Raw genomic sequence first — 22,108 nt, 5'->3', positions numbered from 1 at the left:
GTCAAATACTTCCGGGTTTTGTAGTGGGTCAGTAAAACTTAATGAGCTGAAAAACCAACCATAAGCACACACACACACACCTTAAGGTGTCATGGAGGATGCCCTCTCTGGAAACCACGGGCTGCACGATGAGACAAAGGCAAATACAATTGGATTTATTGTTTTATGAGTCACAACTATCTCCATATCCCCAGTGACACTTTCCCATCACATCTAATTTGCAGGTAATACATAGAGGATGTGCTATAAAATGTAATCAAATGGGTGGACACATTTTTCCATAAGGCCATTTTATTAGCAAAGTTGTCTCACAGTGGCTGACTACCTCACCATCGTTTCTACTTTAGCATTATGAAGTGAAGTACATGTAGGGCATCACTCAATAGAAACTCCGTCAAACCACAGTTTAATAGCTCAGTCTAGCAGCCCTAACATACAGTTAAGTTTTTTAACAGGTCTATGTGACAGACATTTTGAAGCAGAGTAGACAGGAAATCATGATGACTAGTTTATGTTTTCTTTAAACTAGGGCTGGGCGATATCAAATCAAATATATTTTTTGACCACAAGATAGATATTGCAATAATATAGAGCTGACTACAGATGCTTTCACAAAATATTTACGCAATGAGATATGATGACCAAGTGGGTAAAAGCAAATAATAGAACAGCTAGGACAATCTAGTAAATTCAGAAAATTGCATCACTTTATTGTAATGCAGCCTTTAAAACCAGGAAAGGACAACACTTACGATATTACGATATCCAAAATCTGAGATGACATCTAGTCTCATATCACGATATCGATATATCATTATATATTGCCCAGCCCTAATTCAAATGACAAATTTTCATCCTCATATTTTATTATGCCAAGCAAATTGTCTTTATTACACAAAATACCCAAATAGTTCTGATGAAAGTATTGCCCACTTTTGTAGCTGAGGAATGGATATTCCAGAGCTTGATGTTCGCCTCCCTAAAATATCCCTAATGTCCAACTTGGATTAGCCCAGTATTTTTAGAAAATCTCTATAGAGTCACAGTGCAACATGAACCCTGAACATGTGTAAGCAGCAGGTCAGTCATTTTAACAGCACCACAGGGCTAAATACCGACCTCGCAGTACATTCAATCCATTCCACATCTGAACTGAAACAACTCACAAAGAAAGAGAAGGGAACCAGAACATTGGATCTCAACAAAGGCAAAGCACACACGCCCATGTATACAATGGCAAATACGCATCATCCCATCATATTCTGCATAAAACGTTAAACTGTCTCGCAGCAACAATCAATACACATTTATCCTTCAAGTGGAGTGCAAATAACATTACTTGAATTAATTATTACAGGTTATACTGTTAAAGTATTCTTAGAAAAATCCCTAAATGTGTTAGCTAAGAGGAGAATCTTATTCGTATAGTATTAAGCAACTGCACTAGCTAAAACCCAGACGCAGCTATTTCTAACTATCATGAATGAACTCTTTAGTCCAGCATGTTGATATGTTGAAGCAGTATTGTAAATTTGTACACACAGGGGAGCGATTTAAGCCTTTTCTACGATAAAGCATATACGATTCTGTTTCTGGTGTTTATACCTTTTTGTACTCACTTTAACAGTCACAAGATTCAACTATGACCTTGTAAAAAATGATCAAATTTAAGTCAAATAAAATCAGCAATGGAAATTTATAAAATTGCGCTTAGTAGTCCAGGTAAAAAAAATAAATATCAGCATAGGATATAGCATAAAGAAGTCCTTCTTCTTCCCACAAAACACTTCTTTTTTTTTTTTAAAGTATATGTTTTGGGCTTTTTTGCCTTTAATGTTCAGGACAGTGTAGAGAGACAGGAAACAGGAGGCAGAGAGAGGGGGAATGACACGCAGGATAAGACCGCTCGGCTCGGGATTCGAACCGGGGTCGCCCGCAAAGAGGACTATAGCCTCAACACATGGGGCGGGTGCTCTACCCGCTGAGCTACGCTCAACCCCCCACAAAACACTTCTGAGACGCATTCCACAATTGAAGTTCCCGGATGTCCATACGTCTCTCTATTGCTTTTCATTAGGCTGATGTTGTTACATCAGTGATAAATGCTTGAAAAGTGTGATGTGCCAAAAAAAAAAAAATTTAATAAATCTAAAAACTATGCTCCTTGATGTGGACGAGGCCTATTAGGGATGTGTGGGTGAAAGCGTGAAGTCCCAGGGTGGCTGCCAGGTGTATCTTGCTTCGGGGCTTTCAGTAGGGCAGCGGGATCAGAAGCAAGGATGCCCCCTGCTGTATGGGAGGTGTTAGTGGAGGAGGCGTTGACCACTAGTTCAATTTTCCCCTCCAGTTTGACCAGCCGTGTCAGAATGTCGTCCAGTAACACCGCAATAGTCCTCTTCAGATCAGCTGTGTGTATGTGAAAAGAGAAGAGAAAGAAAGACAGAAAACCGGAGTAAGTACATTAATATAGTATTTTCATGTTGATGAAATACAGTAATAATCACATGAACTGCCCAGAATTCTTCTAAAATGGTTACCGTAACCAGCCATGGAGGTTCCTTGAGGCCCACCAGGTGCATTCTGGTTCTCCTCTGTCAGGACCTTGACATATCGCCGACTGAGCTCCAGAATCTCCTCACGTAGCTCGGCGCTGCTCTGATGACGAGGCTGCTGCACAGTGTATCGCAGCAGCATGAGTCCCCACACCAGGCCGAATAGCAGCAGCAGCACACTCAGCTTTTGGGACATGTTCCTGCGCAGGAGTGTGCCCAGCATGGTACTGGGGAAGGCAAAGGGGAGGGAAGCTGCAGAGGCCTGGTGGAAGCTGAGATCTTGTCTTGGATGTGATGATGTGATAATTACTCAATTCCTACAGGACAAATTCTCTTTTCTGTTGTCTGTATCCACAGAAGCCAAAAGTCAAAGTCCACTACATAGCATTCTTCAGGCTGGTATAGATTTGCTCAAGTGAACTCTAGCAGGATATGTGTGAAGAAGTGATGAGAAGGCGCTGAAAAAGAGCAGGGGCCTGAAAATGGAACCAGAAGGAGGTTGATGCCCACAGACAGTCAGTCAGGGGTTTTTGGAAAGGTGCTTTGGTTGCAAGATGTTTAACACCAATTCACCAACGCAGATCAGGTGCTCAGGCAGGGTGTCAGCAGACATTGTGGACTGTCTGGGGAAGTAGATAAACAAACAGAAAAAACAAAATGGGCAAGAGGAAAGGAACACATGAACCACGCAAACGTAAGAACATAATTTAGACGTTTAAAATAGCTTAAAAGACATGATTTCAGTTTCCCTGCTGTTAAGTCATGAACTGCATTGCATTGCAGCAGCACCTGCTGAGCATTGTGGTTTTACTTAGAATGACTGTGAGGATTTCTGCATGAATAAACACACAAACTTTTATGAATGTGCTGGATACAGAACAAAATTCACTTCATCATTATTGGCAAGGAGGTGAAGGCTAGATCAAAGTGGTTTCCTAGACTGTTTAGCTCTGGGTCAGGGAGCACAATAGCCCACTCATCAACAAATCTTTTTCAACCCTCTTAGCCCAGAAACTTGATTACCAGTTTAGATTTCATGGGACCCATTTTGCAGCTCAAGATAGGAGACACAGCAACAGACAGAAGCACAGAGTGCATTTGGTTTCTAATCCCACCCTCACAATAGTCACTGGACTGACAAATAGCTTGTGAGTAGACTGAACACACGCAGGTGAAATTAGGCGGTTATTTCTCCGTTTTCACAACTTTGTCACCAGGTTCATTCTCTGCACTCTCTCTTGGTTGTGGGAGTGTCACTTCTATTGGGGTCAGACAGGGGCCACTGACTGAGGGAATAAATTATGAAAAGAAAGGTAACAGAATCCGATTAACAATGCTTCACAGTCTCTGACCACACACACACATAAACACATCCTATGACTTGGGCACTACTATGTATCATCAGATAAATATTGTACATAGTTACATAATGTATCTCTGTGTTTTTCTAGAGAGGAACAAGACAGCAAATTGCAATGAATTCATGCAGTAACAGTTGAAAGCATCCAGGAAGCAAAGCAAGCTCATAGTCGCACCAAGAAGAAAGCTCTGTTGTGCACTTTTTGGGTGGTGCGGCCCCTTTAGCGCCTGTTCTTAAACAGCAGCTGAAAAAATATCTCACAATAAGATTATAGGATGTCACATTGTCGCGTGCCATTTTTAAATAATGAATGATTGAAAGAAAGCCAAACCTGACAAAAACATTTTTTTAAACTAGCCAACAGACACCACTCCTAATAGACTTTATGCACAGTCAGGTACAGAAAATATGTCTGGCTTAAGTTTACCCTATGTGTGATAAGAGCTATGTTTACAGATAAGCTTGAGCCATACCAGTCCTGTGGCAGAAAAGGAAAGCAAGCAGGGTGGGTTTTTATATGTCAGACAATAGATAATTTCCATCTTAATTAGGCACTTGTTGACACAAAGATGACTTTTGCCATTCAATCCAGACTCCACTATCATGGCAGGGTATTTGCCAGGCCTGGTCATTGTTCTTTGAAAAGGCTCAGACAGGGAATGGCCCACTGATTTAGAAGACTGTGTGAATATTGTGTACTACCTGATGAGGTGGTTGACAGTGATACACCATGTAAGGATATCTAATCTAGGGGTTAAATTTTGACCACAGCTGCCATACGTGATCCAGCAGCTGCTAGTCTCACCCACAGACTTACTAGATGAACTAAAAACTGAAATGTCAATAGAGTTAAATATAAGTTAAATATATGAAGACTTAGATGCAGTACATGGTAACATTGAGACTACTACAGCAATCATAAACAGAGTCATGATAATAACCTACATAATTAAACTTGGCATACATGATGACTTGCTGAACATTTGATTATAATTACGCAATGCCAGTTAAACAAATACATGAAGAGTAAACTAATCAAAACAGCGCCGACATTAAAAAAAATGCACGAATTTGGGATAGTTTAGATTTAGTTTCAAGTCTCTTTATTACCTGCCACATGTCGTTTAAACAAATAGCCTATCAGCAGCTGCTCACAGGTCAACAGAGAGAGCTGCACAGAAGCACAGCTCTCCAACTCCACTAACAGTTAGCTCGACATGTTAGCTACGGCAAACCTCAAACTTGTCAGTCAACACATAGTGCGAAATTCTCTCAACAAACGTAGTTTATCCCAACCAAAACTGATAATGTACCCCAACGTGTTCTTTGAGAAGCTATTTTTTGGTAAAACAGCAATTACCAGGTTCCAGGGAGTCACGGACGAAGCGCCTGAGAGCTCCAGCCGCTACCTCTGGCTGACACTGAATGATGCTTGTTGTTTGGCAACCCTGGACTGTCGTAACTGACGCTAAGGGGAAATATCTTAGGCAGCCCGTTGTCTCCGTTTAAAAGTTAGCTACCTAGCCCGGTATTGAGTTGTCTGTCCACTCTGGTATCCATTTGGCTTCTGCTCCTACGTACTCGGAAACGATGTGGTCTGGTCTAATGCAGGCTAAAGTCGGTAGCTGCAATTACAAACATGCGACTGTGCTGCCTGTCATGGTTCCCCTGAACATTCCCTGCGTGCGTCAGTGCTACGGCATTGTGGGAGATGTAGTCATATCGCGTTCTCTATGCAGTTAAAGGCAAAAGAAAGAACAGGCAAATTGTATTGTTTGCAAACCAAACACTAGCTTGATTTTAGTTTAAACACGGTTTAGTGAAATGACAGATTAGGATTAACCCTTTTTTTCCTCTCTCTCTCTCTCTCTCTCTCTGTCTGGCTTTCGTGTGTGTGTGTGTGTGTGTGTGTGAGTGTATGTGTGTATGTGTGTGTTGCAGTGCACTTTGCAGCCGTTAGAGGGACCAACGACAATTTCCATGGCAACACTGGTGGTAAACAGTAGTTGTGTTCTGTGTGAGAGGAGAAATAACAGCCTTAAGTTTGTTTGTTAATTAACAATGGAGACAATAGATCTCGACGAATCAGCCTTAAAAGCAGTGGATGAGTATTGGGAGTACAGAAGGTTTGTCTTCATCTTTCTGCAGACTGTTCCTCTATAGGCTACTGACTTTTCTTATCTCTAAACCAGCATCAGCATGTGACAACTAAAGATAAACTGATGCAACCTAACAGCTAAAATACAATACAAATGCAGGCTGTTTGAATTTCCATCTGTAGCTAACCCTTTTTTGTTATAGGCTGTACAACTTATAGCAGCCTATTTAATGGTGTTCTCTTTAGGATTGTAGGTGATGATGATGGAGGCAAACTGTTTACTCCAGAGCAATATGAGGAGTACAAGAGGAAAGTGCTCCCTCTGCGATTGAAAAACAGGCTTTATGTGAGCTTTGGGGTACCAGGAGGTATCGAATGTAAACTCATTGGCCCTGAGACACAGTGCTTCTGTACACACAGGTAATACATTACACTATAAGACATGATATTAGACATCCTTCACTCCTACACACAATCACACAACTAAATATGTGCTCTTTCAGATATAAGCAACACAAGACAGACTTTGAAGTTGTTCCCTCTGAGCGACCCTTGGCTCTACCGTGCCAGTCCAGGGGATGTCATTGTTCTGCCTACCAGTATGTTACCCAGATCGGGTCAACACCTGTCCGCTGCAGGTGTAAACACTTACCCCACGATCACAGTGAAGCTACTGGACATTTGTGCAAGAAATGTTAGTCTGAAATCCTTGCTTTATTAGTTCACTGTACATATTCATAAAGACACTACACAACCAAGAAGATTTTCACACAGAGAGATTTCTGTGCTTTTTCAGGTACCTGCACTGGGTTCCAGAGCTCCTACATCTGTGGCTGTGGCCAGCCCAGCTCTGCCCACCGGACCCTGGCAAGTAGAGTCAACTTATGCATTGTGTTGAAAAACACTGAATAAGTATAATTTGCCATTAAATCACGATAATGTTTTTTCTATTTTGGCAGGTTGAGACAAAGCTAGAGAGGGAGGCTCAGGGTCGGCCAGTTGGCAGGGATGTCCCCTACGCTGCCATGGGGGGTCTGACAGGGTTCAGCTCATTGTTGGATGGTTACCTCGCTTTGGAAGCCAGTAGCTCAGGTGAGTTAGCAGCATGCACCGTCATTGAAGACTAAATGTGACCACTCAATCTCTGTTTGCACTGAATAGCTACAATGACAAATCTGTCCTAAAATGGGTTTGTGTATGCATGTGTGGTATATGAAAGATGCCCTGCCCTATGCCTGGAATGCTGTGTGTGGATTATTCCATGCATGTGTAGTCACACCAGCAATAACCCAATACCATTCAAGCCATTTTCCACCCAATTTATTTTATTCATCAAGCCAATTTTGGTGATCAGGCCTTTAAAAATGGAGACTAGTGTAGGTGTATGCATGCATTGTAATAAAAGTGAAGAAAGTTCCCTTTAGAGGCATTTGGGGGCAGCAAAGAGCAGCACTGCATCCATGTTTTATACACGGCTGCAGATGAGGGATTTGTTCAGGTAAAAAGTGTATAGTAAAGACCACATATCCTTTAGACTTCACCACCACATTGCTTTCTTACCCGGACAGTAATGCAGTAAAGCTGTGGGTCCTACAAAATGTGTGCATTTTATATTGTTTAAAGATAAATGTATCTAATTTCTTTGGAAACATATTGCATATCGGATGTAAGATGGCATGCTCATACTGAGATCCTCAACAAATGCACATTATAATTTAATAATTAAGGGAAACATTTAGTCATAATTTTTACCTCAGGGATGAAAACCACAGGGATTAACTATATTATAACTATTGAATGTGTGACATTCATTTAATAAATGTAGACATTTATGGTCACAACATTGAGCACACACAGTGCACTAAGTGGAAACACTGTACGGTACAAGATCAGGTTAGCCATCATAACTTTTATTTTAAAGTTATCACTCAGTTAATAGTTTTTTCCTTAATTGAGGGGAAAGTGGTTAATCTTTGAGTTGATTTGCTGTATTATAAACAAATTTTACTTTCACTCGTGCAAAAATAAATAAATTCTATAAAATGTAAAACTTTTGGATGTAGTTTTAATACCATCAGTGCTCCTGATCCTATTATAGTTAGTGCTATGCCGTCACATCTTTCCATAATCTCAGTTTATCTTTTTCAGATCAAGACAGAGAAGATGGCTGCCAGCAGAGAGGCTCATCATCAAAGAGCAACCAAGCGTCTTGTAAAGCATCTAACTCTATTCACTGTAAGATGACCACCAAAAAGTGAAATGCAACATTACATTTCCACTTGTCACTTCTGAGCAAATACATCCTCACATTCTGCTTTTTATTTAGTTTATTGTTTTTATTGTTGTATGTATGTGTATGTGTATATGTGTATATATATATATATATATATATATATGTATGTATGTATATATGTATGTGTGTATGTATGTATGTGTATGTATATAATTGCATTTTAGGGTCGTTTCATTTAGTTTTTAATTTTATTGTTGTATACATTGGTTTTTTGGGGGGTTTTTTTATATCACTTATTTTTTTGAGCTTCTCTAGCAATGAATTTTCCCCACTGTGGGATCAATACATTTATCCTTATCCTTATCCTTAATCTTGTCCAAAGCTTAAGCATTAGACTATTGCACAGTTGAATGGCAGGGGTTTTGTGGAGTTTTTGTTTTGTTTTGTTTTTGAGTGATGTGTCTGTCTTTGTCAATGTCGTGACAGTGTGATATAATCAGTTAGCAAATGAAGTGATTCAATTCAAAAGCTAGTTTGACAGAGACTGATTTTACTTTTATTATTCCAGTATTGCTTTTTTTTATAAGCTTTCTTAGCAATACCTCAAATTTCCCTCTTGTTTCAATAACTGGACAGTTCACACATCTGAGGTTTCTATGATTGATGTTCTCTTATGGAGAGAAAGCCTCCCACTCAACATGTCACCAAAATAACAGCTACGTGCTCAGTGATGAGCACAGCTTTTAATTTACAGATACATGTACTGTCTCCAATTGATTAATCCCATTCCTCACGGCAGATCAGCAGTGATGAGAGCTGATTTAATCCACGCAGTGAATGAAGATTGAAGCAGGTCATGTTTTCTCCTTTGGCAGCCCACTTTCCAACGTCTTTAACTGAGAAATAAAATTAATGGGAATATAAATGAGGATTCACTCCCACTCAAATGTTCTCACTATAAGAATGACAAGTCACAGAGGATCAGCATCGGCACTGATGTCGGCCAGTGCATCTCAAGTTACCTGTATTGTGACGCCGGCTGTCACAATACTGTTTGTGTGTGTGTGTGTGTGTATGTATGTGTATTTGTGTATGTGTGTGAGAGAGAGAGCTGAACAGGTGGTCTTGATGGAAAAGAACTCGGGCTATGCCTGAAGGATGGCATGGATGCACCTGGGTCTCTGCAGCTTAGTGCTGAAGAGGAAGCAAGTGGAAGGGATCTCATCTGAAAGCTGACACTTCATATTCAGCGTGTATCTACGATGACTATCGCATCAGGTTTCCACAAGCTAAAGAATGCCCACACACACTGACGACCTTATACACAATTTAAACAAGTCCCGTTTCCCCTTCGTTACAGAGAAGAGCTTTATTGACTGCGAGAATCAAGTCCTTAAACAAAACATACACAAAAAAACTTGACCTGTTTCCACTGCTTAATCTTAGACATAGGACCTAGAGTAGGTGGAGTGGGACAGAGATGAGAGAGAGAAAACCGAAAACCCAATTAATTTAAGAGGCAAGGGCCTGACACATTAGTCGTGCACAATTACAATTTAGGGTAATTGCCTCTCCATAGCAACCCCGTTTAGGAGGCAACAGGTAATTTATTTAGGCCATTGGTTGAAGGGAATGGCTACTACACTTCCTTTATCCCCATGGAAACCACGCCCAGCTTGACTGACAGATCCAACACTACACATCAGGAGGTGAGCACAAAAGATTAAATTGGCAATTACTGTGCAAGGAAACAGTTAATTACCCCAGTGACAGTTACAGTAAGCACACACTGACTTGAGACGAAGAACACACTCCCCTGATTTCCCCACAGACAGACAGAGAGGTAACAAAAACTTGGGCATGGAGAGACACAACAGACTGGCAGACACTGACAAATCATTCTCTTCGGGAAAACATCCTTCAACTGATTTATTGACAATGTAGTCTGAAAACAAAAATATTGCTTCCCAACTGTTTTACTAAAACAAATTGCAAACTGTAGTTCCCTCCAGCTCTATGGAGTTTTAGTGCCTCTATTAATTAATTGTTTTGTCAGAGCGGCCTGCAACTTCACTGTTTTGGTTCACTCTCATAGTTCTCGTCAGCATTGTTTTCAGCCGCCACAGGCAGCTGTTTTCAGTACAATACCTGCCCAGTGCCAGGCCACAGACAGATTCATTTAGCGGCTGGCAGGTAAATATTGTGGAGCATTTAGCAGCCAAAGAGACAGATATTTTTCTCAGAAGTTGGTGGAGACCAAAAACTGAGCTAAAATAGATTGACTATTGGTCTTACAACCACAAAGTGGACACAAAGAGAACTGCAAATGAACACTAATGTTGCTCTGTATCTGCTGGATGTATGAATAGGCAACTGTTTGCTAACAAATTCACCACATCAACATTATGTGCTGATCAATATTACAACTGTTTGTTTCTGTGGTCCCATGTGGCCAAAAACATCTGTCAGTGCAGGAAAAAGCTGTTAATATCTTAACGATCTAGAAATATTATAGCATTAACATAACGTAATGATGGAGCACACTCTCCAAGGGTGTTGATTAACAGTATAATTTACCATGCCACATTTACATAATCAGATGGAATGTAGGACATGCAGATGAAAACACAAAATTGATTTATCCCATTGCAACACACAATATTTGTTCCAAATATGATTGTTGATCTAAACTGTTTCAAACATCCTCAAAACAGATTTTCCCTGTTGTTTCATACCATTCTCTTTCTTCTAAGCATCTTTCTTTGATGATTAGAAGAGTTATCCCATTTTCTTTTAAAGGACAGATCTTGCTCTAACAAAGCCACAGTTTGTTCTGTTTCTAAGAACAAAAAACCCATCACAATCTCCTGCAAGTGAAGCAAAATCCTACGTATGACTTTGACACATTGGACATGCGCATGTTGCCTCTCTTTTGTGGTAGAAACAGTGGGAAACTGACAGTGCTGCGACTTCATAGAGGCTATGCTTTGAACCCCTCCTGTGTCGTCAGACTCGGGGAGGAGGATGAAGAGCGAGTCGTGAGAAATGGATTTTGGTTTTTCACAAAGCAGTGTGATAAGAAAGAGAACGGGATGTCATATAGCTGAGTTAAATCAGTAATAATGTTTGAGTAACAAAAGTGTGTTTAAACACATGCAGTCACTCACACCTACACACACATACATGTAGTGTATATGCACATAAGCACATATTGACCCACTACATACTGTGTGAATGAGAGAATTATGAATATGTTTTTAATGTTTGTGTGGGCCAGCGTTATCAGTACCACTTAACAATAATGCACTTGTAAATGGTTTATAAGTTGTTATATTGTAAAAGGCATTAGAAATGGATCAAAGGGTTTCCTATTACAGCTACAGTAAGTCATAAAATCTGCTGGTACATTTTTCAGAAGGTGGTCAAACAGTCCAGGAGAGGATCTTATGTCTGATTCATTTAACAGCAGATGGATTCTTCAATAACCTGTAAACACTGGACTATCTCTAACAGTCACCTGGGTCATTTATGAAAGCTGTTTCCCTTTTAAGTAAATGATTATTAATTGGACATGAGTCAGAATCCAGGCAAATTAAAAAAGTTAAATTTGTAAAAAAAAAAAAAAAAAGAAAGAAAGAAGATAGTATCTATCTATTTGTTTTCTGAACCTAAATAAATATTGTCCTTTTGAATACATAAAGTAAGTTTGACATTTTGGGGAATAAGCCTATTTACTTCCTTGCCAAGAGCATGAAGAGAATATCGATACCAAATTTGCCCATTAAATATGATACTACAGCCAGCAGCTAGTTAGCATATCTTTGCATAAAGACTGGGAAAAAGGGGAAAAGAGCACGCTTGGCTCTTTCCAAAAGCAACAAAACCTGCCTACCAGCACATCTAAAGCCCCCTTTGATAAACAAACACGATATAAAGTGCTAATTAGTGAGCTTTAGAGTACTACTTAGGTCCAAAGGTAAGCTGCTGACTGCAGCCTTACATTTAATGGATACGACAGTGGTATCAATCTTCTTATTTAACAAGAAAGCAAATAAACATATTTTCGAAAATGTCAAGCAACTCCTTCATAACACGTTAAAGTATAGGTTCACAATTTTTGAAGTCAGTCTTTAAATGACAATCAGGTGTAAGCACTGAAAAGTGATCCCTTTCTAACATGTGTCCAATGTACATGACGGGAGACAAAATCAACTATTCATCTGATGCTAATATGAGGCAGACTTAGACAAATAAAGTCAGTCTCTTCCAAAGTTAGCTTCCCCCCTTTTGTATTTCCAAGTCTCAGCCTTTTGACCTGGTCTTGTTTCAAAGGGTCTCGATGAAGAATGTCTGAAGCACCACTTACAACCTAAAGCAGATTATTGCTCTTTCTAATAACAGTATTGTAAAATGTACTTTTCAAATGCTGCTTAAGTGACAGGGAAAGTGTGCTCTTTAAGTGAATGTGCCCTTGTGTGTAGCATTACACACCCCTCCACAAGTTCCCTGAATAATAACAAATTAAACCTGGAAATGCCTTTAATTTTCAGAGTAAGTATTTGGACACATTCAGTGGCTGATTGACAGCCATGTGGAAAATTTTGTTCTTTCATGAATAGAGAACACTCTTGAGAATTGATGCTTTCAACTGCTTTCTAACGCATTAGATGGACTGCTTAATTCATACATTTCCCCTCCATTATCAGGCTCCCCATCGGTGAGACCTGCATCTGGCATGGTGTCTAATATGTTGGTAATATATTTAACATGGCTGTGCCAGTGGTTATCACATACACTTAAGACCTATACCGCATGCTAAGTGACTGGAAAAGTGCAGATAAATTCAAATGTTAAACCACAACAATGACGTCATTTGGACATCATGATTATGTGCTTAATTTGTAGATGCTAATGCTGTGAGTCTTGAAAGCTTGTTAAAGGGTTAAGGATTTGAATAAGTGCTTAGTTTTTGGTGTTAGTTTTGCATATTGTAGATTTTTGAAGTCAGCTATCGAACTCAGATCTGGTACATTCAGACATCATATTCACCATAACCTTTAAGGGAAGTTAGAAATGACCAATATAGTAGTTTACAATGCATATAGTCATTGAGAAATATTTACTAGGACTACCCATCAGTTTAAAACATTTGTAAGAGATGATATTCATTAGAAAAACATTAAAAAGGAATACATCTTGCAAGAAAAGATACTAAACTAAAAATCTAAATGATCCTACAGGGAAAAAAATAAATGAATACACATGTAATAGTACTGAATTTTTAAAAATAACTTTATAAACTTCATTAGTGTCTGAATCCATAAATATCCATTAATATGTGATATATATCAGGTTCAGTAAAAACAAACACTGCCACTGATGACTTTTCCTGTGTCACATCCAGACTACGGTGATCTCACATCAGAAGGTCACAACAGTTAAAATAAACAAGTAGTGCCAGTTGGACATGGTTACAACTTTCATCATGTTCCCTAATATCAAAGTTCAGGTCTCTGACCTGCACGTCACACCTGAGCTGAATACAACGTGTCACAGCTTGGTGACTTGACCTTCTGTCCACCTGTCAATCAAAACATCTCATATGATGCTTTTCTTGATGTGACGTTTGCTTTGCTTTCACCCCAGCGGGCGCAGATGTGACTGAAGCACATTTATGCACACCAACACACACACACACACACACACACACACACACACACACACAGATCATAGCCAACAGCAGGAACAATGAGAAAAGAGGTAAATTAAAATACAGAGAGAAGATAGGGTGACTTAAAGCAGTGGGAGCTTAATTAGAACGATAGAGGAACAAATGAGAGAACGACAAAGAACATTAATTTCTTGTTATTTCCTCATTGAATAGTTTTCAGTATTGTACTTACTCTGAACTGGGAGTGGATAAAAGCTTGTGTTCTCAGAGATGTTATATGTCTCAGTAATTGCTTGCAAAGGCTGTCAGTTATGTCAAATACAAAACAAAGACACTTTGAGGACATGCTTCTTTGAAGTGTTGATCAGCTCATAGATGAGGATAGTGGTAGTCCAATTCTGTGAAAACAACTAGATTATTGTTGAGGCATTTGTGCAACATACAATTAAATACAATTCATTTATTTTCTATTTAATATAGATGCAGCACAGCTCAGCACAAAAAACACAATTTGGTAATCTTCAATTGTAAAACCTCCAATTTGAACCTGATATTGGAACTTCCTGACTTAAATCACCTTCAGTTGGAAGCTTCAACCCATGCAGGGGGCTGCCGATGCTCTAAGTAATTAGTAGTGCTGGCTTACCAGAAGTAACAGAATGTCACCGTAGCACAATAGGATAGTCAAAGCAGCAATTTAGATGTCAGAGAAAGAGGTGTAATAGCCAAGAAAGCACCAAAGCTGTACGAGATTTAGCCTTTTTTTTCTATTTGTCTCCCCAGTCCGTTTGCATGCAACTTGCCTGAAAGAGAACATACAGGCAGACTGCTTGTCAGTATTTCCTTTCAGTTTTTTACACACTGTAAATTTGAAAAGTGTGATTCACAGCAGCAGAAAATTACCGGCCTTTTCATCTTAACAAATCTTGGGAGAGAACTTATTGTCCAAAGCAGGAGGCTGATGAAAGGAGGAGAAAACAAATTTGCATTTAAACTGCTTGTTCTGCAGTAGGATTTGCTCTGTGCAGCAGAAATGATTTCTGATAAGGAGAAACCAAGATCAGAGAAACTCTTTTTGTACTACATTTACCTAGAGGTGCATGTAGCGATGTGCAGGGGCAATAATTTATTGTCATATTAATTGTGGCTGTTTTCATTTGTCTAATTAGCAACAATTGAGACTGTGCTGGAGATGGTTGGAATCTATCTTTCTAATGGCATTGATATTATTAGTGCTGATGTTGATCAGAATTAATGACCATATTTCCCCTTGTCATTACAGCCATTTGTCTTCCTTTGAGCTGGAAAAATGGCGCCCTCTTCCTCTTTTGTGCCATACAGACATTCAGCAGAGATCTTCCAAAATCTGACCTGGTTGTCAGAACCATGTTAATTATAGAACATGTTGTAAATATTTAATGAACAGAATACTGGCTGAGACTGATTCCACCGCGAGCGTAGACTGATCCACTGTACTGTATGTGAGCTTAAGTGAGAGTAAAGCTGTAAATAAGTCTTTCGGTAACATTTCCCAAATGCATTCTCATAATTGATTACACTGATTAAATTTTATGACTGTTTGTTGTTTTCTTATTTTTTAACAGTCAAACCAGGATAAGGCTGCCACTATTCTATTTTGTTCTTATTGTAAAAAAAATCCCATAAAAAGACTAAAATGAGAAACTACTTTAGTTTCTTTAGAAACAGCTCCAAAGAATAATAACAAAGGTCATGTTTTCAGTCTCCAGAGAGCAGTTCCTTGCAAGGCAGGTACTAAGCATATGCAGGAGCATGGCTGTGTTTACAGAGTTTCTCATGCTTGTTGTGTTACACATTACAACCTCTTGATTCTGCACTGCATTGTAAATAAGTAACGTTAGTGTGGTATAAATGCAGTAGTTTTTTCCAAGTTTCAGCTACATTATGTCTCCCTCTGTCTGTAACTGTAAAAAGGCTGTTTGAGTCTTGCTGGTAAATATGCTGCTTAAAAAGTGTATCAAGCAGACTGCGCTTAGTCTAGGATTCATCCACAATATTGTCAACATTTGGTGTCACCTCATACCAAAAGCACTTCCCGGGGTTGGGTTGAGACTACAGGCCTGTCTAAACTGAAGTTGCTATCACTTTGGTGGAATCTTTTTGAGTTAATAGTGTGTTATTGTGTAGAATACATTTGGGAAAGGATAGATTATGAGGATGAAGGAATGCACATGGTCTGCTACAATATGTATGTGGTGCTCAACTGCTACTGAGGGGCCAAGAAAACAGTCCCCAACCATTACAAGTCTGTGCTGATTATATTGGGCACAATGGATCAATGGATTCATGCTCTTTATGCATAATTGTGGCCCTATTATCAGAATGGAAATATTTTTGTTTTGTCATTTGTTTTGTTGTTTTGTATTTTAGTGCTTAGCTGTTATGAGTATAACCTCACTTGGTCTTCTAGTTTAGCCAATCCAGTTCAAGGTTCCATGAGTTGTATATTCAGAAAATGCACAATTTGTCAAATGCAGTTCCATGTCACTTTTCTTACTCTTATATTTTGGCAAACACTAACTGACCTCTCAACTCTGTCCATGTACTTCATACATCTGTTTCATTCACATGTCAGACACTTGCACAAGCTGGTTGCTTAAAGAAGGTGTTATACCTATTGAAGGGGCTCACTGAGTGTGCATGTTTCGCCTGAAGAGGACTAGAAGTTCTAATTCCTGCCTGTGAACATCGAGATTCGGTCATGACTTTGTGCTCCGCGCTCTCTCACTTGTGTCTCATTCCTCGTCTCCCTCTCAGCATCCTGTGTTATTCAAAAAAGCCCTTAACACATCCTCTGCGCAACTTAAAAAGCAGCACTGCTGAAGAATGCTGATTTTGAGAGATTATATGGCAGGGAGCTGGTATACAAAAGGATTATGAATGGGAGGTAAATGAAGCACTTAGCCATACAGATTCATTTGAAGTGCTATTTGGGTTTTCTTATTAAGTGGGTATCTTGGAGATTGGGCTCTTCTTTGGCTGACATGTCTCGATATTCAAATTTAGGCCTTTTGTTCATGTTGAGTGTCCCAGTCTTCTTTTCCATCTGATGGAATGAACTGCAAAATGAAATTAGTGGACTGATTCAGTCAAACAGCATGTCAAAAAAAAAAAAGCAAAGCGTTCATGTACATGTGAGTCTGTTTGAAATCTTTTTATTCCAGATCACCCGAGGCGTCATCATAGGAGCTTCTTTTGGTAAGAAGGCCGCCTATAAGATTCATTTGAAGTTCACCCACAATTTTATATTACTGCCATTTTTTTGTGACTTCAGATGGGATTATTGATCTCATTATGCAGAAGAATCACTACTTGATTGGGAGATAATTCATCCCCTTCTTCTTCTATAAAGAAGCCTCATAAACACCAAAACATCACACTCAATTTGTGTGTGCCAGTCTGTTCAACGTGTTTGAATGTGGGGCTTATTGAGAGGGTGTGTGTATGTGTGTGTGTGTGTGTGTGTGTTTGTGTGTGTGTGTGTGTGTGTGTGATGCATGGTTATGTTCACACACCTGCATCTGAGACAGAATATAGTGTTTGTTACTTTCACAACATAGTAATTTAAATCAGTCATTTCTAAAAGGAATATTCTGTGTCTAATGCTCAACAGTGACTTTACAGTGAACTTATATTTTTCATCATGTACAGAAATCATTGCAATGTTAACTTTAAATGTCTTATTTGGTTTTAAATTCCTCTACCATGTAATTGCAGCAGTTTGGATTGGCAACATTCTTTAAAAACAACTCAATCCCTATCGTCTTAATCTCACTGGAAACAAAACATATTAACTCAATCTATTTATAGTTTGTATTGTTATTATACCTCTATTAAATTGATGTAAACACATTTTTTAAACCACACTAATGACAGCATCACCAGTGACGTTCACATGGAGAAAGGCAGTGACTTGCGCTAAACGGAGCGCAGCTCTGACGCGTTTTCTGGCGCACACTGATATAAAACCCGCCGAGCCCCAAGATCCCAGAAGAGCAGAAGAGCTACAGGACAGCGCGCACATCTCCCTCTAACCGTCTGGGAATTGTAAGTACTTTGATAATTCATTTACAAAAGCATGACTTTAAATGATTAAAGTTATGTAAAGTCTCTCAGCATGGCTTTTAACTATTCACTCTGCTGCAATTGCAATACTAGTGATTATTAGAGCTCTGTCACTATATGGTTGCATGTTTTTGTTTTCTCCGATCAAACAGAAAATTATTCTTCAAGAAGCTTGAAGGCTTTTGCAGTGATAATTATGAGCTAAATAAATAGTACTAATTCTTAGACTTCAGTGGGAAAAAAACGCTCATAGAAATAAGTGTCCAAACAAGTGGACTCACAGTTGCTCCTCTACTCTTTTTCAGATGCATCCTAACTTGGTGAGCTGGCTGGGGACACTGGGGTTCCTGCTGTGGGCGCTGCTTTGCCTGGGCACCCTGTCGGAGGGATACCCGGTGAAACCGGAGAACCCAGGGGAGGACGCCCCAGCAGAGGATCTGGCCAAGTACTACTCAGCCCTGAGACACTACATCAACCTCATCACAAGACAGAGGTGGGCGGACTAATTACACCTCTGCAAGAATAGAATAGAATAGAGGCCAATTCAAAGAGCTGGAGTTAATTTGATTTCAGTCAGTGAATACTTTGCAATATTTTTCTGATGACTGAATTTATAATAGTAGATTGACCACTGACTGATAAGTTCCCCACTTTATTCTGTTCTACTCTACTTTATACTAGGTATAAAGGTTTACTTTTTGTCTTATCTCAAATGTGCTTTCTTCTATCGTTCTATTTTTTTATGACATTGTCAATCAACTTGTTCCTAATTACTTCAAATCATTGTTTTCTATTTCAGTTTTAATAGATGGAACTATTTATTGAGTTAATGTTTGCCATGGGTCCTAATTTAAAGCATCACACACTATCAAGGGGTTGTGGCAACTGTGTCAGTCGTTTTGAAAGCTTTGTGAAAAGATTGTTAGTGCAATTTGTATCGAAGAAAAGTATTTATTTTAATTTCAGACCATATGCAAATTAACTGTGACTTTCCTGGAATAATAATCATAACAATACATAACTAATAGGCTAATGTTTTGAGAAGAAATAAGTTAACATGGTTTGATGGTTTTATTTAAAGTAGTTTAATCTTGGGGTCCCCAGGGACCCCAGTTGGTATATAGTTATATGTTAAATAGTTTGGTAGGATGAGGCTTAATTCTCCACATTTATAACAATTGCATGTAAAGAATTATCAGATTTAAAAAATGTATTTTAAGTTCAACTGTGCCTTAGTATATTCTTCCTTTTTTAAGCTATTGTCTCCCTCTATAACTTTAAATACTGCACCAATTACAAATGCTGCTGAGCAAGAATGCACTATTTTAATTGTGATGGATTGTTTATCCTCATTGGCTCCACAGAAAAATAATATATGGTTTCAAAATAAATGTACTTCTGTTTCTGCTATAATCCAACTAGACAACACTAGGAAACTTTCTCTGACAGGTATACAGGCAAAACTGAAAATACAGCATCAAAAGTGGTTTTCAAACAGACAGAAACAGGGAGCATATCGTTAAGTCCACTTGGAGTTTTGCCTGTTGGAGCTGCCAGTCTGACTCTTGCAGGTTTGGCTGCAGCTTTTTCTAAATCACACTCTCTCTCACACACCTCACAGAGCAGGGCACTCCCGCTGCCTGTTCACCACCTGTGAAAATGAAAAAACAAAAACCTGAGGTGAAATCACTGGCATGGTCAGCATGCCATGTCATGTTACCCCCAGATTTCAGCTTTCTTCTGAATGTCAGGGGCTGGGATGCCGCTGCAGGCGTTGAGACACCCATGGGGCGAAGCGCGCTGGCACAGCTTATCATCTGAGGAGCAGAAAAGGAAATATGACCACCTAGGATGCAACTCCTGTCTATACCTGCTGGGTCCATGTCTGACTGTGTTCCGTTTTCTCTGAGCTTATAATTGGACTTATGACATGAGGACATGCAGGGTTCTGTCTTTATTTCTGTTTTCAACCAAGGCCAAGGCTCATTGATCTTTTTCATTTGACAACCAAAAGGTCTTAGTCTCTTCAGATTGATAAATCATCGATCTCTGTTTATCTGTCTGTCTGTCTTTCTGTCTCTCTGTGTGTGTCTCTCTCTCTCTCTCTCTCTCTCTCTCTCTCTCTCTCTCTCTCTCTCTCTCTCTCTCTCTCTTTGTGTGTCCCAGGTATGGGAAGAGGTCCAGTCCTGAGATCCTGGACACACTGGTCTCAGAACTGCTGCTAAAGGAAAGCACAGACACTCTTCCACAGTCAAGGTGTGTGTGTGTGTGTGTGTGTGTGTGTGTGTGTATTATTTTGAGTGCTACATTTGCTGTAACTCTCACATGAAGCTGACTTTGACTTTTTCTCCTCTCTCCCCAGATATGACCCATCATTGTGGTGATGGCTCCACCTCACTGCCATTGGAATCCACTGTCACTTCATAACCTCCTACACCCAAAGACCCCCCTGCCTCTGCCCTTTTTACCTCGATGAGCCACTACATATAGTCAACCCCTCCTCCTTACCCATCAGCTACAGTCAAGACTGCTTCTAGTATGTGCCATAAAATTGTAAATAGTTTATTTGAAGTGGTCATCTGTGAATCGTACAAGTAAAGTGGGGGAGGGGCACGTTGATGGTATTGTTTAATTGTGCTATTAAAGATTCATTGTTTGAACAAAGTGTACTTCCTGGCATCTGTTTGAAAGGCTGAACATTTTAATTGGTTTGAGGTATGTGATTTTGTACACATTGCAGTTAGGGTGTGAATTCACTACACAAATATGTCAAACTAGTGGAGCGGAACAGTATACATATTCCACGCCACCCAACTGTCAGACTAGAGAGAACATTGGTCCTGAATACTCTTATAATGTGAAAATGTTTCTTACAATAGTCTCCAGATACAGTTTGGTTCATGTCTCACTGTGATCAGATCAAGTTTAGACACGCTCTGCCACACCTTGCCTCCCAGCTACAACCAACAACTGTACCTAGCAGTTCTAAAGCTCTGTGAAACTGGATAATGAAGCAAGTGCAAGAAAAGCACATTTAAACTGGGTCTTACAAGCATGACTGGTCCAATGAAAAGCTCTCACAGTCAGAAAACATCAGTCAATTTGAAGCTGCCAATTGGGTAGCTAATGGCGCTCTCTTGTGGCCATAAGAATGAGTACCTACTCTGAGACTAAATGAAGGGAGAAATGGCATTGCCACGGGCATTACTGCAATTATACGAGTGGTTAGCCTACCGCAGCCCGACATCACATCAGCCACACAAAGCACAAATCAGTTCAGTTAAGAGGCACTGCAGACACACAGTCTGCAATGGAAATGAGATACCCCAAAGAGTGGAAAAACATCCAAAAGAGCACCTCATGCAGACATTTCTGGAACAGGTATGGTGAGTGAAACAAGTGGCCATTCAGTCTAGTGGTAACACCTGGTCATTCCTGGTGCTAATTTCCATGTGAAAGGATGGATTGAAGCTCTGAAATAGGCCCTACCCCCAGGCTCTATCTGTCACCTTCTCCCAGCTATAAGCTTCGAACCTCTGTGGAGACCAGATAAAAGTAAATGAGATATGACTGTGCATGTATGAGTCTGGAAGGAAAAAACATAGATGTAGGCTGATGTGGAACAGAACTCATCGTCTTCATCAAATCCAATTCGTGCGCGTTAATCTGGAAAAAGAACCTCTATTTCCTCGATTTAAGTCATTCTGTTACCTGTCACGCACTGTTGGCGCCAACATTAATAAAATATGACTGTTATGTAATTATCTATCTCAACTAGAGTGGTTTGTTTTTACACGATAGTGAATTCATAGTGACGTTTTGTGTTTACATTTTCTCTTGGTATCACTATTAATGTACTATAAATTACTGAGTCAACAATGGCTTTCATGCATACAATATCTTAGTAATTTTATATGAGCTATGCTTTTCTTATGAAATTATAGCGCCTGAGTTATACTTTTCTTTCATATCCACATAATATGCATGTGATATTATGCAATAATGTATTTGTGAATAGACGACGGTGTAAGTTTGTGTGTAAATACTATACGCTACAATGCATTCACTTAATGTAGGGTTGAACCTCAAC

At 39.5% G+C, this 22,108-nt stretch overlaps 3 protein-coding genes across 3 annotated transcripts; 2 read left to right on the top strand and 1 right to left on the bottom strand.

Moving 5' to 3' along the window:
* Positions 1-212: 212 nt before the first annotated feature.
* ccdc126 (coiled-coil domain containing 126) lies at positions 213-5,552 on the bottom strand. Its single transcript, XM_053334724.1, has 4 exons — positions 5,273-5,552; positions 2,538-3,175; positions 1,991-2,406; positions 213-1,766 (listed from the first exon to the last, which is right to left on the bottom strand). The coding sequence occupies exons 2-3, from the start codon at positions 2,773-2,775 to the stop codon at positions 2,156-2,158; spliced, it is 489 nt and encodes a 162-aa protein (XP_053190699.1). The 5' UTR covers positions 2,776-3,175; positions 5,273-5,552; the 3' UTR covers positions 213-1,766; positions 1,991-2,155.
* Positions 5,553-5,973: 421 nt separating this feature from the next.
* fam221a (family with sequence similarity 221 member A) lies at positions 5,974-8,268 on the top strand. The gene is made up of 6 exons (XM_053334116.1): positions 5,974-6,038; positions 6,257-6,430; positions 6,514-6,704; positions 6,807-6,877; positions 6,970-7,102; positions 8,159-8,268. Exons 1-6 carry the CDS (start codon positions 5,974-5,976, stop codon positions 8,266-8,268), a joined length of 744 nt encoding a protein of 247 aa, XP_053190091.1.
* A 10,055-nt stretch (positions 8,269-18,323) lies between these two features.
* npy (neuropeptide Y) lies at positions 18,324-20,402 on the top strand. The gene is made up of 3 exons (XM_053334725.1): positions 18,324-18,511; positions 20,185-20,274; positions 20,381-20,402. Exons 1-3 carry the CDS (start codon positions 18,324-18,326, stop codon positions 20,400-20,402), a joined length of 300 nt encoding a protein of 99 aa, XP_053190700.1.
* The last annotated feature ends 1,706 nt before the right edge of the window (positions 20,403-22,108 follow it).

Source organism: Scomber japonicus, chromosome 15 (assembly GCF_027409825.1).
Source record: "Scomber japonicus isolate fScoJap1 chromosome 15, fScoJap1.pri, whole genome shotgun sequence".
NCBI lineage: Eukaryota > Metazoa > Chordata > Actinopteri > Scombriformes > Scombridae > Scomber > Scomber japonicus.
The sequence above is the reverse complement of the archived record's forward strand: the minus strand, read 5'-3'. Positions and strand labels throughout refer to the sequence as shown.